The sequence below is a fragment of the Engystomops pustulosus genome, chromosome 1, assembly GCF_040894005.1.
Source record: "Engystomops pustulosus chromosome 1, aEngPut4.maternal, whole genome shotgun sequence".
Classification (NCBI taxonomy): Eukaryota; Metazoa; Chordata; class Amphibia; order Anura; family Leptodactylidae; genus Engystomops; species Engystomops pustulosus.
Genome location: NC_092411.1, coordinates 141,801,841 through 141,821,743, shown reverse-complemented (window position 1 = coordinate 141,821,743; position 19,903 = coordinate 141,801,841). Strand labels below are relative to the sequence as shown.

Sequence of the window (19,903 nt, the reverse complement as noted above, 5' to 3'; positions counted from 1 at the left end):
TGATTCAAAGGTGACCTTGTTTCCCCTGTGACCTTATTTATACAGCTGGCTATTGGGGGTGTCTCTCTGACTGTTGGCTACTACTGGTGACAACACTCTGACTACTGGTGGCATTATGGTGGCTAAAATTGCCATTACTGTGACTACTGGGGCAGGCACTGGGACTTCTGGCTACTGGAAGCATGCATTGTGACTATTGGCTACAGTGAGGCAGAAGGGGTTGGTTCTGTGTCTATTGACTACTGTGGATGGCTGTGACTATTAGTCTTTGCGGTGGCAAAATGTGACTATTAGCTGCTGTGACTATTAGTCCTTGCGGTGGCAAAATGTGACTATTAGCTTCTGTGAACAATTTGCAGGGATTATGACTAGATTGGGGGCACCGTTCCCATATTGGCTACTGTGTGGGGGGCACCGTTCCCATATTGGCTACTGTGTGGGGGGCACCGTTCCCATATTGGCTACTGTGTGGGGGCACCGTTCCCATATTGACTTCAAATGTTCTAAAAACTGTCTCCTAATTCCTATATGAGGCAATGTAGTTGTGGGTATTTTCTCAAATTGATCAAGATCTGCGATTCTATTTTCAAACTAATACGACTTTAGATATTTAAATATGTGTGTCTTGGGGACATATATATATGGCTGCAATAGGCACACGGCAGTCATACGGTGCCACATGCTTGTGGCACTGTACGCGAGAAAAAGATAGAACATGAAAAGCTGAGGGGAGGAAAGGGGAGGCTACGGCAGGGAGAGCACACGTCAGGCTCCGTTTGTGTGAATGTAGCCCAATATGCATGATATCATTCAATTCTAAATTCTCTATTATGGCCATATCCCTTCCCACTCTGACAAGATATATCAGGAATTTCATAGGTACTATAGTAAACTATCCAACCAACTAGAAATACAGGCTACCGGCACCACCACATTCAGACATCACATCAAGGTGAGCTTCAGGTCCAAGAGCCGGGGTTGTGAACCGGAGTGCATGTGAGACGTCCCAACCGCGGTGCTCCCCAGATATAGCGATCAACAAGAGTAAACTATATTCTGAAAACCAACCTGTCAGTCCTCTGGACGATTTTCTATCCACTATCCGTTTACCCTCTGTCTTCTGCTTCAGCAGAACTTTTACATGCTCCCATTACTGAAGACCGGTTGCACATGCAATTAAAAATCTTAAATTGGGGAAAGCACCAGGACCTGATGGTCTTTCAGTCCTTTACTTTAAGAATTTTCTTCTTACCCTTCTTCCCCACATTCTAGCCTATTGTAACTACATGAATGGGACACAAATGCCTCAGGAATTTTACCTTGCCCATCTAGCGGTTATTCCATCTGACTTTTAAACATAGGCCTGAAAATCTTTACATCTATCATGGCCCAAAAGATTGATCAATTTCTTCCACCCCTAGTACAGAAAGCTTCAGTAACACGTATACTTCTTCTAACACTTGCCTTTGAATAGAAAGGCCCACTAAAGTGAATCGAAGGACTTTTCTATATCTCTGTAAATTTTGATTTCTGCCTTTCTGCCTTTATGACTACTGTCCCTCAGCCTACCTTAAACTTCCTACCACTACCACTGCTCCTATTTCCATTTAAACCAAACATGCTCGTTGTCACCTGAAATTTTTTTTTTTAATTTTAGAAAATTTTATGACAATACATTAACAACGAGGGTTACAGAACATTATAAAACATTATATCAATATTTATCAAAAACAAACAGGAAAAAGACAAATTGTAAGCCAGGTACTACCATAAATAACCCCAATCCCCCCCCCCCCTCCCACCCTAACTCTCCCAACCCCACCCTACTGCCGTGAGGGAAAAAAAAAAGAAAAAAGAATAATAATAATACACAAAACTTTCTACCCTTCTTCCTCTTCCATCATCTATCATTCTCCGACTCTATACACCAGATCTTTTTCCATTTATCAAGATATCCTCCCTTGATCGCCATCCATTTCTCATACTTTTTACACTTCTCCACCTCTCCCAAAAATTCTGCCGGGGCCGGGGCAGACGGACACCCCCACTTCCGTGCGATGACCAGTCTTGCTAACAGGCGAACCTTATTAACCACGGACTTTTTTCCCCTTTCCCCATTATTAAGTTGATTAAGACTGAGCAGGGCAACCTGGATAGAACAGGGCATTTTTACTTTAAATGTTTCTTCCAAAAACAGGAAGACCATAGACCCTAGACCAGTAAGAATTAACTTTATTACAGACGAATGACACATGAATAAAGTCTGCATTCTCCAGTCTGCACCGCAAACACTTAGAATTATCTTTAAGTTTCATCCTAAATAAACTATAAGGGGAATAATACAATTGGTGCACAAAATTAAATTGCACCATTCTATGATTCCAGGAGAGGGAAGACAGCCCAATGCCCCTGTAACATTTTTCCCAGTCTGCATCCGACAGGCACCCAACTTGGTCGTGCCATTTTCTCTTGGAGAGATGAGTAACTCCTTTTGAAAACTCATAAATCAAATATCTGTATACCTGTGCTACCACCTTATTAGGTGTTGTGGATCCCATATAGGAATTCTACCCCTACATCTGTGCATAAGTTAAACCTGCTTTTATCTTCTACTAAGTTATATGCATGCTGCAATTGAAAAAGTCTTAAGGAACATGTGTCAGAACCCATATTTCGGGCAATAAAGTCTGAAAGATCCCGTGAGTGACAAGAATTAATTAATTGTGAGAAAAAATGTATCCCCTTTTTATCCAATATCTACAATCCGGAATTGATCTAAACTCCTCAAAGTGATAATTCCCCCAAATTGGAGAGAAGCGAAAGATACCTTGAATATCTCTAATTTTCTTATAAGCAGTCCAGCTCTTATCCAACAACACCCCTATATGAATACCTCTATATCTATCGTGCCCCAGTTCCCCACTTTCCAAGAGACTAAAAATAGATTCCCTAGTAACCTCACTTATTTGCAATAACTTCCCAAAGGCACTACAGTCCCTCCTTGTGACCAAAAACGCAAGCTGGGCAGCTATAAAATATCCAAAAAGGTATGGGACCCCAGACCCCCTTCATCGGGTGGGCAACAAAGAGAAGACAATCTAATCCTAGGACATTTAATCCCTCCATCAGCCTATATTAACCAGATTGGGGAAACAGAGAGGGGATACAAAAGCTGCGAGAGTAAAACCATTTTTACTATCCCTACCCTGTCTGCTCTAGAGAGGGGCATTTTAAGCCAACTGTTAATACTACGTCTGATTTTGGTTATAAGGGGTATAATCGGGGCCGGATTATAGGCGGGGCTCCCGGGGCTCGAGCCCCGGGGCCCCCACCATCTTGCCCCCACCATCTTGCCAGTACTCACTGTTTTGAGCCATGGCCGCAAAAGAGATAGAGCCGGTTCTATTCTCTATGGAGAGGGGAGCGTTGAGCTGCGATCACCTCTCTTCCTCTCCAGCACGCCAGACATGTGCCTGCCACGCTCTAGCCTGTGTTACTGGGGATGAGGCGGCTGTGTGTAGCTGTGTTACTGGGGGCGAGACAGCTGTATGTAGCTGTGTTACTGGGGGCGAGGCAGCTGTATGTAGCTGTGTTACTGGGGGGGAGACAGCTGTATGTAGCTGTGTTACTGGGGGCGAGGCGGCTGTATGTAGCTGTGTTACTGGGGGGGAGACAGCTGTATGTAGCTGTGTTACTGGGGGCGAGGCGGCTGTATGTAGCTGTGTTACTGGGGATGAGGCGGCTGTGTTACTGGGGATGAGGCGGCTGTATGTAGCGGTCTTACTGGGGGGCGAGGCGGCTGTATGCAGCTGTGTTACTAGGGGCGAGGCGGCTGTATGTAGCGGTGTTACTGGGGATGAGGCGGCTGTATGTAGCTGTGTTACTGGGGGGCGAGGCGGCTGTATGTAGCGGTGTTACTGGGGGGCGAGGCGGCTGTATGTAGCGGTGTTACTGGGGGGCGAGGCGGCTGTATGTAGCTGTGTTACTGGGGGTGAGACAGCTCTATGTAGCTGTGTTACTGGGGGCAAGGCGGCTGTATGTAGCTGTGTTACTGGGGATGAGGCGGCTGTGTTACTGGGGATGAGGCGGCTGTATGTAGCGGTGTTACTGGGGGGCGAGGCGGCTGTATGTAGCGGTGTCACTGGGGGGCGAGGCGGCTGTATGCAGCTGTGTTACTGGGGGCGAGGCGGCTGTATGTAGCGGTGTTACTGGGGATGAGGCGGCTGTATGTAGCTGTGTTACTGGGAGGCGAGGCGGCTGTATGTAGCGGTGTTACTGGGGGGCGAGGCGGCTGTATGTAGCGGTGTTACTGGGGATGAGGCGGCTGTATGTAGCGGTGTTACTGGGGATGAGGCGGCTGTATTTAGCGGTGTTACTGCTTGGATTGTGGAAAGGAACCCGGAGGGGCGTGTATGTACGCTACACTCAGTGGGGGCCTCCAACCTTAATCCGGCCCTGGGTATAATATTCAATTCAGCAAAGCGTCCCAAATCCGCTGAAACATTAATCCCTAGATATTTAAACGACTCATCTCTTCTGAGGACCTTAACCAAATTTCCTCCTTCCTGAACAGCATTATCCAGAGGGAGAAGAACAGACTTTTCACAATTAATACTCAAACCTGAGTTTATGTACATATACTGTGTATAGGCGTGTATATATATATATATATATATGCGCATCTACTGTGTATATACTGTGTATATGTGATTATACTGTTTATGTGTATATACTGTATATATGCATCTACTGTGTATAGATGCATAAGATGCATATATATATGCGTGTACATTTAAATTTTATATATTATGCTGGGTATATGGTATGTATGTATAAGCTCTATATACTGAATGTGTGTGTTTGTTTCCCGTATATGTGTGTATATGCTGTATATACTGAATGTGTGTGTATTTGCTGTGTGTTTATGTGTTTATATACTTTATGAGTTTGTATATACTCTGTATTAGTGTATAAATGTATATGAGTGCATAAATGTGTGTGTATACTTGTATGTATATGGGTGCGAGTATACGAGTGTAGAACTTTATCTGTGTGTATATAAGTATATAAAGGTGTGTATATATCAGTGTATAAATGTGTGTAATTGTATAAACATGTAAGGGTACATTCATAAGAACGTATGAGGGACGTTTATCTGGCTGCAAATTTGTTGCCGGATATACTTCCCTCATAGGGGTCTATAGCCTGGGCTTGATACGGTGATCACAATGAGTACTCACTGTTTTGAGCCATGGCCGCAAAAGAGATAGAGCCGGTTCTATTCTCTATGGAGAGGGGAGCGTTGAGCTGCGATCACCTCTCTTCCTCTCCAGCACGCCAGACATGTGCCTGCCACGCTCTAGCCTGTGTTACTGGGGATGAGGCGGCTGTGTGTAGCTGTGTTACTGGGGGTGAGACAGCTGTATGTAGCTGTGTTACTGGGGGCGAGGCGGCTGTATGTAGCTGTGTTACTGGGGGGGAGACAGCTGTATGTAGCTGTGTTACTGGGGGCGAGGCGGCTGTATGTAGCTGTGTTACTGGGGGGGAGACAGCTGTATGTAGCTGTGTTACTGGGGGCGAGGCGGCTGTATGTAGCTGTGTTACTGGGGGGGAGACAGCTGTATGTAGCTGTGTTACTGGGGATGAGGCGGCTGTGTTACTGGGGATGAGGCGGCTGTATGTAGCGGTCTTACTGGGGGGGCGAGGCGGCTGTATGCAGCTGTGTTACTAGGGGCGAGGCGGCTGTATGTAGCGGTGTTACTGGGGATGAGGCGGCTGTATGTAGCTGTGTTACTGGGGGGCGAGGCGGCTGTATGTAGCGGTGTTACTGGGGGGCGAGGCGGCTGTATGTAGCGGTGTTACTGGGGGGCGAGGCGGCTGTATGTAGCTGTGTTACTGGGGGTGAGACAGCTCTATGTAGCTGTGTTACTGGGGGCGAGGCGGCTGTATGTAGCTGTGTTACTGGGGATGAGGCGGCTGTGTTACTGGAGATGAGGCGGCTGTATGTAGCGGTGTTACTGGGGGGCGAGGCGGCTGTATGTAGCGGTGTCACTGGGGGGCGAGGCGGCTGTATGCAGCTGTGTTACTGGGGGCGAGGCGGCTGTATGTAGCGGTGTTACTGGGGATGAGGCGGCTGTATGTAGCTGTGTTACTGGGGGGCGAGGCGGCTGTATGTAGCGGTGTTACTGGGGGGCGAGGCGGCTGTATGTAGCGGTGTTACTGGGGATGAGGCGGCTGTATGTAGCGGTGTTACTGGGGATGAGGCGGCTGTATTTAGCGGTGTTACTGCTTGGATTGTGGAAAGGAACCCGGAGGGGCGTGTATGTACGCTACACTCAGTGGGGGCCTCCAACCTTAATCCGGCCCTGGGTATAATATTCAATTCAGCAAAGCGTCCCAAATCCGCTGAAACATTAATCCCTAGATATTTAAACGACTCATCTCTTCTGAGGACCTTAACCCCTAGGCGCACCACGACGTTATACTACGTCCCCGGGGCTAGATGCTTAGCGCACCGGGACGTAGTATAACGTCTAGCTTCTGGGACTGGCTCACGAACGGAGCCGGTACCAGAAGCAGCGGCTGTCAGCTGTCTAGTACAGCTGACAGCCTGCGCTAACACCCGCGATCGGAGCCGGCTCCGATCGCGGGTGTTAACCCCTTACACGCCGCGGTCAAGCATGACCGCGGCGTGTAAGGGTGTTCCTGCTGTGGATCGGATCCCCCGTGCCGCTTACCGGGGGATCCGATCCTCTTCCGGGCAGCTCCGAGGACTGGCATGTGCCCCGGAGCTGCCCGGTCTCCATGGCAGCCAGACCCCTTCCGGGTCTGGCTGTAAACTGTCTGAGCATGCGCAAGCTTGCTCAGACAGTTTACACTGCTCTACAATAAAATAGTATTGTAGAGCAGTGTATTGAACTTAAACCAGTGATCAGAGCATCACTGGTTTAAGTTCAAGTATGTATAAGTAAAAAAAAATGCAAAAACAGTTAACACTACACATTATAATAAATAAAAAATAAATACATAAAATATAAGCCCCTAAAATGTCACTTTCCCATAAAAAACTTAATAAAGTATAAAAAACATAAAAACACAAAAAAAACCTGCATATTTGGTATTGCCGCGTCCGTAACAATCTGCATAATAAAACAGAATTGTTACTGGACCCGCAAGGTAAACGCCGGAGGAAAAAAACGCAAAAAACGTTCCGAAAAAAGATAATTTTTAATTAATACCCTATAAAAAATGCTCTAAAAAGTGATTTTAAAAATTTTATGCACTCTAAAATAAGCCCACTAAAAAGAACAACTGTTCTCGCAAAAAATAAGCCCCTAACCAGATTTGTCAGCCAAAAAATAAAAAAAGTTATGCATATGAAAAGATGGTGATGCTAAAATGAATAAGATTTTCTCCAAATTAGTATTTATTCAGTACAATTGAATAAAATACACAAAACCCCCACATATTTGGTATCCCTGCGTCCGTAACAATCTGTATAATAAAACAGAATTGTTATTAGATCCGCAAAGTGAACCCCGTAAAAAACAACCTAAAAAAACTCTCTCTGAAAAAGATGATTTTTTATTAATGCCCTTTAAAAATGCTCTAAAAAAAGTGATTTTAAAAAGTTACGCAATCTAAAATAAGACCACTAAAAAGAGCTATCATTCTTGCAAAAAATAAGCCCTTAAACAGATTTGTGAGGTGAAAAATAAAAAAGTTATACATATGAAAGACGGTGATGCTAAAATTAACAACAATTTTGCCAAATTACTTTTTATTCAGTAAAAATGGTAAAAAAATAAAAAATATATATAAATGAAGTATTTTCATAATCGTGGCGACCCATAGAATAAAAATAATATACGATTTTTATGGTATGGTTAACGGCCAAATAAAAAACACATAAAAATTTTCCTAAAAATTGATGATTTTCATTTCCTCCACCAACAAAGAGTTAATTAAATCTCACCAATTAGCTGTAGATGCCCCAAAATTACATACCAGAAAAGTGCATCTCATGTGGCAAAAGAAATAAGCCCCTATAGGTCCTCAATAAAAAAAAAGAAAAAAATTATAGCCTGTACAATGTGACATAGCAAATCTGATTTGGATGGCGCCTCCTTCCCTTCTATGCCCGGCCGTGCGCCCATACAGAAGTTACCACCACATATAGAGTATCCGTGTACTCGGGAGAAATTGGGTATCAAACTTTGTGGAGCCTTTTTTAATTTAATCCATTTTAAATGTTTAATTTTCCACCCAAAATGGGTGTATTGTGAAAAAATATTACAATTTGCAGACTGCACCTCCATTTTGTTTTAACCCCTATAAAACACGTAAAGGGTTAACAAACTTCTTAAAAGTAGTTTTTCATACGTTGAGGGGTGTAGTTTCCACAATGGGGTAATTTACGAGTCTCGCTATTATTTAGGCCTCTCAGTGTCAATTAGAAGTTGATCAGGTCCATCTAAGTACGGGTTTTGGCGATTTTACAAAAAAGGTGAAAAATGGCACCCAAATTCTGAGCCTCATAACATTCTAGTAAAATATGTGGAATCTTAAAAAACCATGCCAACATAAAGCAGACATTTGGGAAATGTAAGTTATGAATTTATTTGGGTGCTATGACTGTCTGCATCAAAAGTAGAGAATTTAGAACGTTGAAAATAAAGAATTTTTCAAAATTTTTGCCAAATTTTGTTTTTTTTCATAACTAAACGCAAAAGATTTCATCCAAATTTTTAAACTAATTTGAAGTACAATGTGTCACGAGAAAACAATCTCAAAATCCCCTGGATATCTCATAGCGTTCCAAAGCTATAACCACTTATAGTGACACAGGTCAGATTTGAAAAATGGGACCGCGTCCTTAAGGCCAAAATAGGCTGTGTCCCCTAGGGGTTAACCAAATTTCCTCCTTCCTGAACAGCATTATCCAGAGGGAGAAGAACCGACTTTTCACAATTAATACTCAAACCTGAGAAGAAGCCAAACTCATTCACCAACTGGATCACGTCGTGTATGGAGCTACCTATATTCTGAATTGTCAACAGGATGTCATCGGCATAAAGCGATATTTAGTCCCTGCAGTGAGTGCTGCCGAGTAAACCGTCTCCAAAATAGGGGAAAGCGTCTTACTGTATTTTTTAATAAAAAGCCAGGGGCAGACCGTCTAAACCCGGAGCAGAGTCACTCGAAGAACTGTTTATCGCATCCATAATCTCCTTGGCCCTAATGGGGTGGTTCAAGGACGAGCTCTGCTCTGCTGTCAGGGAGGGGAACGGAGTAGAGTCCAAGTAATTCTCCAGTTGAGAATCTGAATACTCTATTTCTGAACTATATAACGACTGATAGAAGAGCCGAAAGCTCTCCAGAATCGCTCCCTCTCCTTGTATCCTCTCTCCTGCGGAATTTATAATCAGATGGATTCCCTTATTACAGTTTTTCTTTTTGAGAAGGTTAGCAAGTATTTTACCCGGTCTCCCTCTCTCACAGTAATATTTTTGCCCTGCAAAGAAGATTTTATGTTGAGCCCTCTTGGCTGCATAGGAGTTAAAAGCAGACTGTGCTTCAATAAATCTATCCCTATCTTCCGTTGTGGCTGACGCAGCCCACACCTCTTGAGCGGTTATCAAATTTTTCTTTAAAATAATTTCTCTCTCCCTAAACTTCTTTTTTTCCCACTCAATTTCAGAAAAAAACAAACCACGAAGATAGGCCTTCAGTGCATCCCAGGCCAGCCCCGGATCCCCCCCGAGCACATTGTTCTCCCAGAATTCCTCAATCAGCCTTGTAATCTTTTCCTCATTGTCCAGGACCGAGAGCCAATGGGGATTAAGCCTAAAAAAGATGATCTTATCTAGCCATGGGCCCCTCTCGGTCCTTATCTGGAGGGAAATGGGTCCATCATCAGACACCGCAATAGTCTCATATTTCATCTTTACAATGAACCCCAGAAAAGCGTCGTTGGCTAAACACATCAATCCTGGACAATGTAGAATGCGTGCGGCTGAAACAGGAAAAGGCAGGTCTCTCAAGATACTTGGTCCTCCAGGCATCCCTCAGACCAAGATTCTCACAAAAAGTTCTTAAACCAGAGGATCCTCGTTGATTCTGAACTCCTGGACAGCGCAAATAGCATCTGTCCTGGGAAGGGTCCCAAACAGCATAAAAATCCCCTATAATCATTAATGGGCTGTCTTCCCTATCCAGCATAAAATTAATTAGGGCATTCAATACCTCGAATGAGAATGGGGGAGGGAGATATACAAATTCGAGGATGCACTGAACCTTACATAGTACACAGAACAAAAAAATATACCTCCCCTTATGATCTATATATTGCGCTAGAACCTTAATATCGACCCTCTGATGAATGATAACGGAAACCCCCCTGGAGAATGCAGACCCGTAAGAGTGAAATGACATGGAGGCCCACCGTCTATCAAGCCAACAAATGGTTTCATGGGTTAAGTGTGTCTCTGTTAGACAGATGATACCTGGAAGATGGCGGACCACCACATCATTTACCATACACCGCTTCCGACGGTCATTCAGTCCCCTTACATTCCAAAAAAAAAAAATTGTGTAGCCATACTTCAACAGAAAAATAAACAAAAAACAAACAACAAAAGTAACCCTCCCCCCTGACACCGTCCCCCCCTCCTCAACCCCCTCCCCTTCTTCACACATCACACCGTATAGGCCTCTAGACTCCTACATCACCGACTACCCCTACCCGCCCCACATCCGCGTGTTCTAAATTATACACATTTAAAAAATATAACCTGTGTTGACGTCACCCTCCACCCCCACCAACTAAAAACCCTTAGATTCCAACCAATCAGAGGCATCTTTAGAGTTATCAAAGAAGAGAGTATGAGGGTTATAGATCACCCTCAATATTGCTGGATATAACAGTGAAAATTTTAGCCCTGCTTCCTTCAGACGCAACTTCACATCTTTAAATTTAGTTCTCTTTTGGTGCGTGGCCCATGAATAGTCAGGAAAAATAAAAATTTTAACGCCATTATACATAAGGTCCTGCCTAGAGTGGGAGCATCTAATGATTACGTCTCGATCTTGAGAACACAGAACTTTAGCGAGAATGACCCTAGGTGGAACACCTGGGATAGGGGGTTTATTAGGGACACAATGAGCTCTCTCTATCATAAAAACCGATGATAATGACTCTGCACCCACGAACTCTATAAGCCAATCCTGAATCCACTTAGTGAGGGAATTCTCCCCTACTTCTTCTGGGAGGCCTATAATGCGGAGATTGGATCGATCCTCCAAATCCGTCAGTTTGTCCCTGAGAAGGGTTTGGGCCTTTGTCAGAGCACCCACTTCTTTCCTTAAACTCTTAGTTTCTCCTTCAAGAGTTTTTACCTGACTGACAACCATAGAGACCTTCTGCCGAGTTTTAGAGATGTCCTCCTTTACCAGGGCTATAATCAGAAGGGCTGCAACCTGTTTATCTAACCCCTCCACTGTTACACCCGTCTTTTGGACAGTCGCCAGGATCTCCATCCAAATTGGATTGGTAGAGTCTTCAGGGGGTTCCGTCTCGCCCACCTGAGAGGACCTTTCATGTGAGTCAGGTGGAGCAGTGGGGAGGGGGGATTCCCTGCCTTGCCAGTTTGGCGCGTTTTTACAATAGGGGAACTCCACAATTTATCCAGTTTCCCAGCAGAGTCGTTTTTACTGCCCCCAAGTTCTTTCGCCTCCTTTGGAGACCCCCCACCGGATTTACGGCCCGAGTTTTTAGGTGGCATATTAGAAGGCAGTTTCAAGATACAGTACCGCAAAACCAGTAAATCACTTTACAATTTAGGGCAGTTATTGAGCAGTTAAAGACAAAATAGGTTAATCAGCATATACACAAAAACGTTATAATGTAGCAGTCCTTAGAGAGAAAAATACTGTTCAAGAGATGCAGTAGATATAATTATGTTGGTGTTAATACTGCTGGGAAAAGGGAAGCATCAGTAAACTGGATTAGTCCAAGAAGTTCAAGGAGTAAAGAGTGCAGTAGCTTCGGAAGATGGATCAAGGCAATATAGTCAGTTTGGATTAAGATTATCACTAAGAAACGCAGCAATTAAAGCAAAAAGCAGAGGAGTTGTTAGTTGTCCGTGATCGGAGAGATTAATAAAGCAGACCCTCTGCGGAACAGCCCTTTCTGAGTACAATGCCCCTGCGACACAAAAGTACCTTTAGCACCCCCGGCAGGGGACTGCTGGCGAGAATGAGGGCAGAGCAGGCGAACGGGAATGAATCAAGAGTTCCTGCTCCCGAATATAGGGTTGATAGGGACAGCATCAGCCCAGGTGCCGCAAATACTCTCTGTGGACCCCACGTCTCCCTCCGGTTCTAATCCAGGACGTTGCCGCACTTCTCCGGTTCAGATCTCGATAAGGCAATGACCGGCTCCGTTTCGCCTTCTGTGAGCGGGACTCCCCAGGAGCCCCAGGCCAGCCTCCAACAAGAAAGATCTAGCGCCCCAGAACAACAGCGCTTCGGGGTCAAACACGGTCCACCTCCGACATACAAGACTCCTCAGCTGCGGACCGAGGACGGAGGAAGCCGTACCCCCTGTGATAGCAGGGTCAGTTCAGGGTCAGTGGTGGTCCGTGGTGGGGTAGGGGCGGCTAAGGCAGCGACAGCAGCACCATCGAGCACACGAACGCTGCGGGGAGGGAGATCGGGTCCAGCACTACGTGACTCCTCCTCCTCACGTCATGCCGGCCGGATGTCTGTCGTCACCTGAATTATTTGTGTTAGAAATGGTAATTTTTGCTGGCTGCCATAAGGGCCCATCCAGATATCAAGGATTTTGAAATTAATAACTCCAATTTCAAAATTAGCTTATTTGCAGGTGATTTACTGCTTACTCTCTCTCAACCTCTTATTTTCCTTCCTATTCTCCATACCATCTTGGATTGTGGGTTAATAAGGGCAAATCCAAAGTCCTATTTTCCAATATCCCTTCTCAGGTACAAATGAACCAATGAGCTTCTAATGCAGAGAACCACTTAGGTGTGAACTTAATGCACCATAGATCTACATTGTTCAAATGGAACTATAATCCTCCATTGTATTCAAGTAAGAGTCTCCCTTACTTGTTTTCTATCCCTGTTCAGAACACTGCCTACCCCTATCCCAGCAAGGGTCTGCCACTCAATACATACAAAAATTTCCAGATTTATTTGGATGGGTGAACATCCACATATTACACACACAAAAAAAAAGTTCCATCACAGGAAATAGGAAGCCAAACAGACTACAAGGCTTACTTGGGTCAAATGGACCTCTGCCAAGTCGATTGTCTCAAATATTTCCGTATACTACCCATTACTTGCAACTTTGGCGTAAATTTAGATTTCACTATAAAATTGCAGTCATGCCCCTCATCCCCCTTGAGCATTCTACATAAGCCTAGGTTCCCCTCAGGAATAGAGTTGTGAGCATATGCGTGGTGAATTAGCAAAAATATAACCCTTGTGAAAAATTTTCGATCTGGGATTCACTTTTTGACCTTGGCCAAGTTCCAATCTTCTTATAACCTCCGGCTTCTGAGATTTTTCACCTTAAACAGATTCTTCATTTCTTATCAACCCTCCCGAATGCCACCTCACTTCCTTTTTTTTTTAAGAATCTGTACAGATGCTTCATTTGGCAGACGCATCTCCTATGTCAATGAATCTGACATGGTTCATTTGCTATCATTGGCAAGATGGCATCACTGTTATGGCACACTGTCTAGAGGCAGCAACCAGGTCTCTGACAGAAACATCTCTCAAACTGCGACACAGCTGGTAATCATTGGCATATCTGGTGGTCCTGCCCTATTGTTTCCCACCTTTAGTCTGCAGTAGGACAGCTTGTGTTTGCAAGACATATTTCTGTTTCCCCCATCAGTTTTGCTCCTAGGTGACAAGCCAACTAGGGTGAACAACAGGAACCATTGTTTCATTCAATTTCTTGCTATGGCAACAAGAATTCATATTGCTGCTAACCAGCGAAAATCCACTCTATTTCAGATGTTACTAACTTCACTTTGTCTCGTCTCCCCTGTCCTTGTCTATTGCTCTGTTCAATGCATATGAGGTTTTATCTTTTGTTCTTATAATAGCATCTGTTACCAATTAGCTGTTTTTTTCAGCTTTTCATATTAATCTGTTACTCAATAAAATATTTTGAACACCAAAACGTAGAGGAATATTAAAAATTGAGAATACTTCCCGTCCTGCACCAGTGAATTTGCTGTATGGGTATAACTCATACATTTATTATTATAGTTTACCTGTGATCTGGCCCCTTCCATTTTCATTCACAGCAATGCCAGCAGCCAGGCCTTGAAATATATGGTTTCCACTGCAGGAGAAACAAAAAATTAGATTGAGATGCCTAAGCTACTTAATGGACATACAGTAAGTGCATTTATTACACAACTCTGCTACAAAAAGTTTGTTTTTTAGTCACTAATTTTTTCACAAACTTAAGTTAACAAAATAACTTTGCATATGTTATCAGAGGAAACTGCTTTTTTCTTAGTTCCACATCAGTTTTCGAACCTTAATGACTAGGCTATGTCTTCGTTATTTTTTCCATCACTGCCTTCTACAAACTAGAACTTTATTTTTCCACCACTGTAGCGGCACAGAGTCTTTATTTGTGGGACAAATTGTAACTTCGGCTTCTGGCCCTGACATGTGAGAATGTGGAACCTGGGAGTTCTAGCAACCCCACACCATACAAAACGTGTTGGACGGGGGACCCCCACTTCGGAGGCATTTTCGCTGTGGATAGCATAAAGGAACAGGGCAAGGGTGCCGTTCAGGGATAGTGAGGACTATATACATCCCGCCACCATTACAGAGTGGTGGGAGAAAGCACAGGTTTTGTTGCAACTAACACTTTTGATGAGCTCTTACTAGGACCCACTTGGAGGAGATCGATATGTTCTATATGTGGACATAGGGAGAAAAGGAGATCAGTCCCTTAAGGGACTGAACTTCCGGTTCTGTGTAGAGTGGCTAATGACTAGCAAGGTCTCTGAGAGGCTTTTAAAAAGTTTGTAAACATGTCATGAGTGAGAAGTGGCATGAAACCATTATCAAGCATATGCAGGGCACCATTTATGGTTTTAACATTCCAGCGTGTGCCTCACAATCAGACAGACTCCCGGCTTGTCATAAGTGGTTACTTCCCTTGGCCGACCTCTATCATGTGATCTGCCCCACGGTACAGAACTTTTGACGAGAAGTGCAATCTTTGTTAATGCAGACGTTTTCCATTTTCATTCCTCTACAGGCCTTACCTATGGAGGATGAAGAGGAATTTACAATTCCACCTAATGGGCTGGGCAAAGAGAAGCCTCTTGAACCAATGGCTTAAGCATGTCATGGCCATGCTAAAGTATATCTAGAAATAGACAGGTTAAAAACAGAGCACAGAGGAAATGTAGCAACAAAAGCTTCATTATTACTCAACTGTCAAACACTGATTGTGGACCTTTATGATGAGGTTTTACAGTACAGTGGTATCACACAGAAAATATTAGAGGCACATTGGGGAGACTATATGTAGTACCTTGAGCTTTATGAATCTTACATATTATTAACTCTTCTATCCTGAAAATCCATCACTCATGCAACACTAGATATGTCTGCCCTATCATGGTTTGTATTTATGGGTATTTATGTTATGTACCGTATTCAAATATAAATCATATCTACAATTAGATGTATTTATCGGTTTTTCCTGTGGCTTATAAAAATTAGCACAATTATGGGTTACATATATATTCTACTGAGTAACTTTTATTAACCCTTCCTTTACAGAATATTTAAAAACTAAATGCAAATCTGACATTTTTTATAAACATTTGGTGCAATTATTTTGGAACCTAAATATCATAAACACTTTTTTTCTCTAGGACAATACGAAAACAGTCATATTTTTACTTCAAAAATTACCTTCATTATCATAATAAAAAAAACTTGCATTACTGCCATAATCTTAAAAACAAAAAAAGCTCCTGGCATCGCCTAATAACAAGAAACCACCCTGGACTCCCCAAAAGGACATCCGGATGCTGACTGACATCAATACCCCTTCATTGCAGCAGCTGGGTGCTGATAAGTGACAGAGGTGGCTTGCTCCGTCTGCACCAACTTAGACACTTTAGTCAAAAATGGACCATGGTGTCTAAGAGGTAAAAATTCACGATCGGTGCTTTTCTGTTCCCTACTGTTAGTGCCGGTTCTGAGCTTTGGTAACATTGAAGAAAATGTTGTCTTGCAGGTGCTGCAATCTCCTTAGAAAAGGCATTAGGCGGATTCCTGACGTGTCGTTACAACATATGGCACAGAGGTATCCTGCTGTTTGATTATACAGTGGGATATGTCGCCCAATAATTCCTTCTCCCCCCTAAAATGGGGGGGGGGAGTGAACAATGGCAGTAGCATAGGATTGGCTGCTGCCAATGTTAGCGGTGTTTCCCCATTGACGTCACTGATATTATATGGACAGTGACATCACTGGTGTCCTTGCTCCTGATATTCGTTCAGCCTAAGCTCGGAGACATTGCACTTTCTCCCCAAAGGCTTCTGTTCCAATAAGTGTATTATGATGTCACTCAGCAGGATGGAAAGACTTAGCTTACTACGTCTTTCCATCCTGTCATTTTCACTGGATATGTGGTATACTGAGCAGAAGGGGGCAACAACTATACATCTGTTTTCCAAAGCATGTCAATGGGTATAGAGGCTATAGAGAAATCATCCTCAACCCTGATGTTCAGAACACCTTAAGTGGACAGGTTGTGGATGTGGCGCCAATAAAGTCATGTAAATATCTTCGGAATTTCTTTTACTACAGAAAAGGGATTATAACAAACAATTCCTAGCTTTTATCACAATTTTATCATAAATTTATTGTTCTCTTTGGCATGTTATCTACAGACTGCATTTCAGCTATAAAATAATGTAATTCATGATGCATGCAAATAATGAATAGTCTCTCAGTTATTAATAGAAAGACATAAGGCAATTTACTGCCCATCCCAGAGCATGCTGCTTGACTAATGAAGCAGAAAATCTCAATTACAATTTTGGAAACAAACAGTTTTAAGGTGGCATTAATAAAAAAATGTAATTCATGAATACAGTCCAAAATCTAGACCAAATTATGTCAAGAATAACACAAGGTGTCCTTGTAAAACTCATAGGTTCCTGAAATAGATGGAATCCACATCCATCAGAAATTTATGGCATATTAAAGGACAATACCACTACTGCAACTTATCTGATATCGTTCCTGTTTAATCCTTTTTAAACAAAGTCTCCCAAAGCCTCAATTGTCTTATTTTTGTGACTTTTGTTGTTTTTGCGACTTTTCCCTGCAACTTTTGCTGTAGTTTTTTAAGTACATCTTGGTGCCTTATGCATCTTTATTTTCCAGATGTTCCGTGCAACTTCTCACTTATGTATCACCTTTTTTTGCTTACTTTTCCGACTTTTTAGGTGCAAATCTGCACCTGGTCCAGGGCAGGTGCAAAGGAAGGATTTTACATTGCATTTACAAAGCATGTACGTTAACTAACACATTTGTTAACACCATGGGGTTTATTTACGTCGCACTTTCGTCAGGTTTCCCGAATATTTCCGAAAACCAGCGGAATTTTAAAAAGAATTTGTGTCGCAAGATCAGCACTTACATGCATCGGGACGAAGAAGGTGAACTCGAGGCGGACCTCGGCGCATGGACCTTAGTGAATCCCGGCAGACCCGAATCAGCGTCGGACAACGCGCCGCGGGATCCTGACAGGACCGGGTAAGTAAATGTGCCCCTATGTTAGAGTGTATGCTAACAATTTAACACTTTTGTATTTTGTAAATGCAATGTTGACAGCAATATAATTAGGCAAATCTCCTCTTCTCAGCTGTTTTGATGGTTTTGAAGACACATGTTTACAGCCTGACAAGCTGAGCTCTCTCCATACACATCAGGTGTTGGCTGTATAATACAACTGACTCCTGCCTGTTACTGCCACGGTGAGGGCTGGCACCGATTGCGGCAGTTAACCTGTTAAGTCCTACGGTCGAACCCGACCACAGCACTTAAAGGGAAACAGTCACCACATTTTTCACAAATACAGGTAGTGACAGGTTCCCATAGAGCCCTGGTAATTATGTGACACCTTTCTTTTAGCTCCCCTGAGATTCCCATATATTCAATTTTATAGTTTTACCAGATATCTTAGCATAGATACAGCGAGTCGAGTTGGGCGCGGACTCCTCGGGCTGAATCCAGCAGCTCCTCCCCATCCCATCTCTGTATGCAGCTGTAATTTCATGTGACCAGGGTGACATCATCACGGGTCCTATAGCTTTTGTAGCATTAGAAACTGTACACCAAGCATACATCTTATGAAATCACAGCAGTCTCCCTGGATAGCAGTAGAAGTCCATGGAGGCTGCTGTGATTGTTTTATGTGGTCAGATATGTACATGGGGTTTAGTTTGATAATATTAAGTAACTTAAGGACCTTTGATGATGTCACACTGGTCACGCGACATTAAGCCACACCCCCCACAACTCGCTCCAAACATGCATAGATACCAGGCAAAATTATAACTGTGGCACAGTGCAAATGCCCGAAGCTGTATGTGGGTAAAACAGTGTAGGAACTAAGGAGAAGGATATCTTCCCACCTAAGTACAATACAGATACCACACTAACAAGACATATGAAATTAGCACATAAGGGAGACAACAACTGAGGTTCTGAGGAATCAACCAACTTAACCCCTACGGGACTCAGCCTCTTTTGGCCCTTAAGGACGCGGCCCCATTTTTCAAATCTGGCCTGTGTCACTATAAGTGGTTATAGCTTTGGAACGCTATGAGATATCCAGGGGATTTTGAGGGGATCTTTTGCGTTTAGTTATGAAAAAAAACTAAAATTTGTTAAAGATTTGGAAAAATTCTTTATTTCCAATGTTCTAAATTCTCTACTTTTGATGCAGATAGTCATAGCACCCAAATAAATTTATAACTTACATTTCCCAAATGTCTGCTTTATGTTGGCATGGTTTTTTTTAAGATTCCACATATTTTACTAGAATGTTGTGAGGCACAGAATTTGGGTGCCATATTTCAAATTTTTTGTAAAATCACAAAAACCTGTATTAAGATGGACCTGCTCAAATTCTTCTCATTGACACTGAGAGGCCTAAATAATAGCTAGACTATTATTTAGGCCTAGCGAAACTACACCCCTCAATGTATGAAAAACCACTTTTAAGAAGTTTGTTAACCCTTTATGTGTTTTATAGGGGTTAAAACAAAATGGAGGTACAGTCTGCAAATTGTAATATTTTTTTCACAATACACTCATTTTGGGTGGAAAATTTAATATTAACCGTGAATGAAATGAAAAAAGCTCCACAAAGTTTGATACCCAATTTCTCCCGAGTACACCAATACCCGAAATGTGGTGGTGACTGCTGTATGGGCGCACGGCCGGGCATAGAAGGGAAGGAGGTGCCAGCCAGATCAGATTTGCTATGTCACATTGTACCGATTTGCTATCATTTTTTCTTTTTTTAATGTGGACCTATAGGGGCTTATTTCTTTTGCCACATGAGATGCACTTTTCTGGTACGTAATTTTGGGGCATCTATAGCTAATTGGTGAGATTTTATTAACTCTTTGTTGGTGGAGGAAATGAAAATCATCAATTTTTAGGAAAATTTTTATGTGTTTTTTTTGGGCCGTTAACCATACCATAAAAATAGTATTATTGTTTTTATTGGGTTTTATGTTGTTTTATGGGTCACCACGATTACGAAAAAACCTCATTTATATAGATTTATTTTTTCCCATTT

At 43.0% G+C, this 19,903-nt stretch overlaps 1 protein-coding gene across 3 annotated transcripts in view; it reads right to left on the bottom strand.

The window, feature by feature from the left end:
* The window catches only part of FBXO10 (F-box protein 10), an 83,890-nt gene that overhangs the window by 18,034 nt on the left and 45,953 nt on the right, over positions 1-19,903 (bottom strand). For all 3 annotated transcript variants that reach the window (XM_072154929.1, XM_072154931.1, XM_072154930.1), the window contains one exon: positions 14,315-14,385. In XM_072154929.1, coding sequence (XP_072011030.1) covers positions 14,315-14,385 — 71 coding nt within the window. The remainder of the gene's footprint in view (positions 1-14,314; positions 14,386-19,903) is intronic.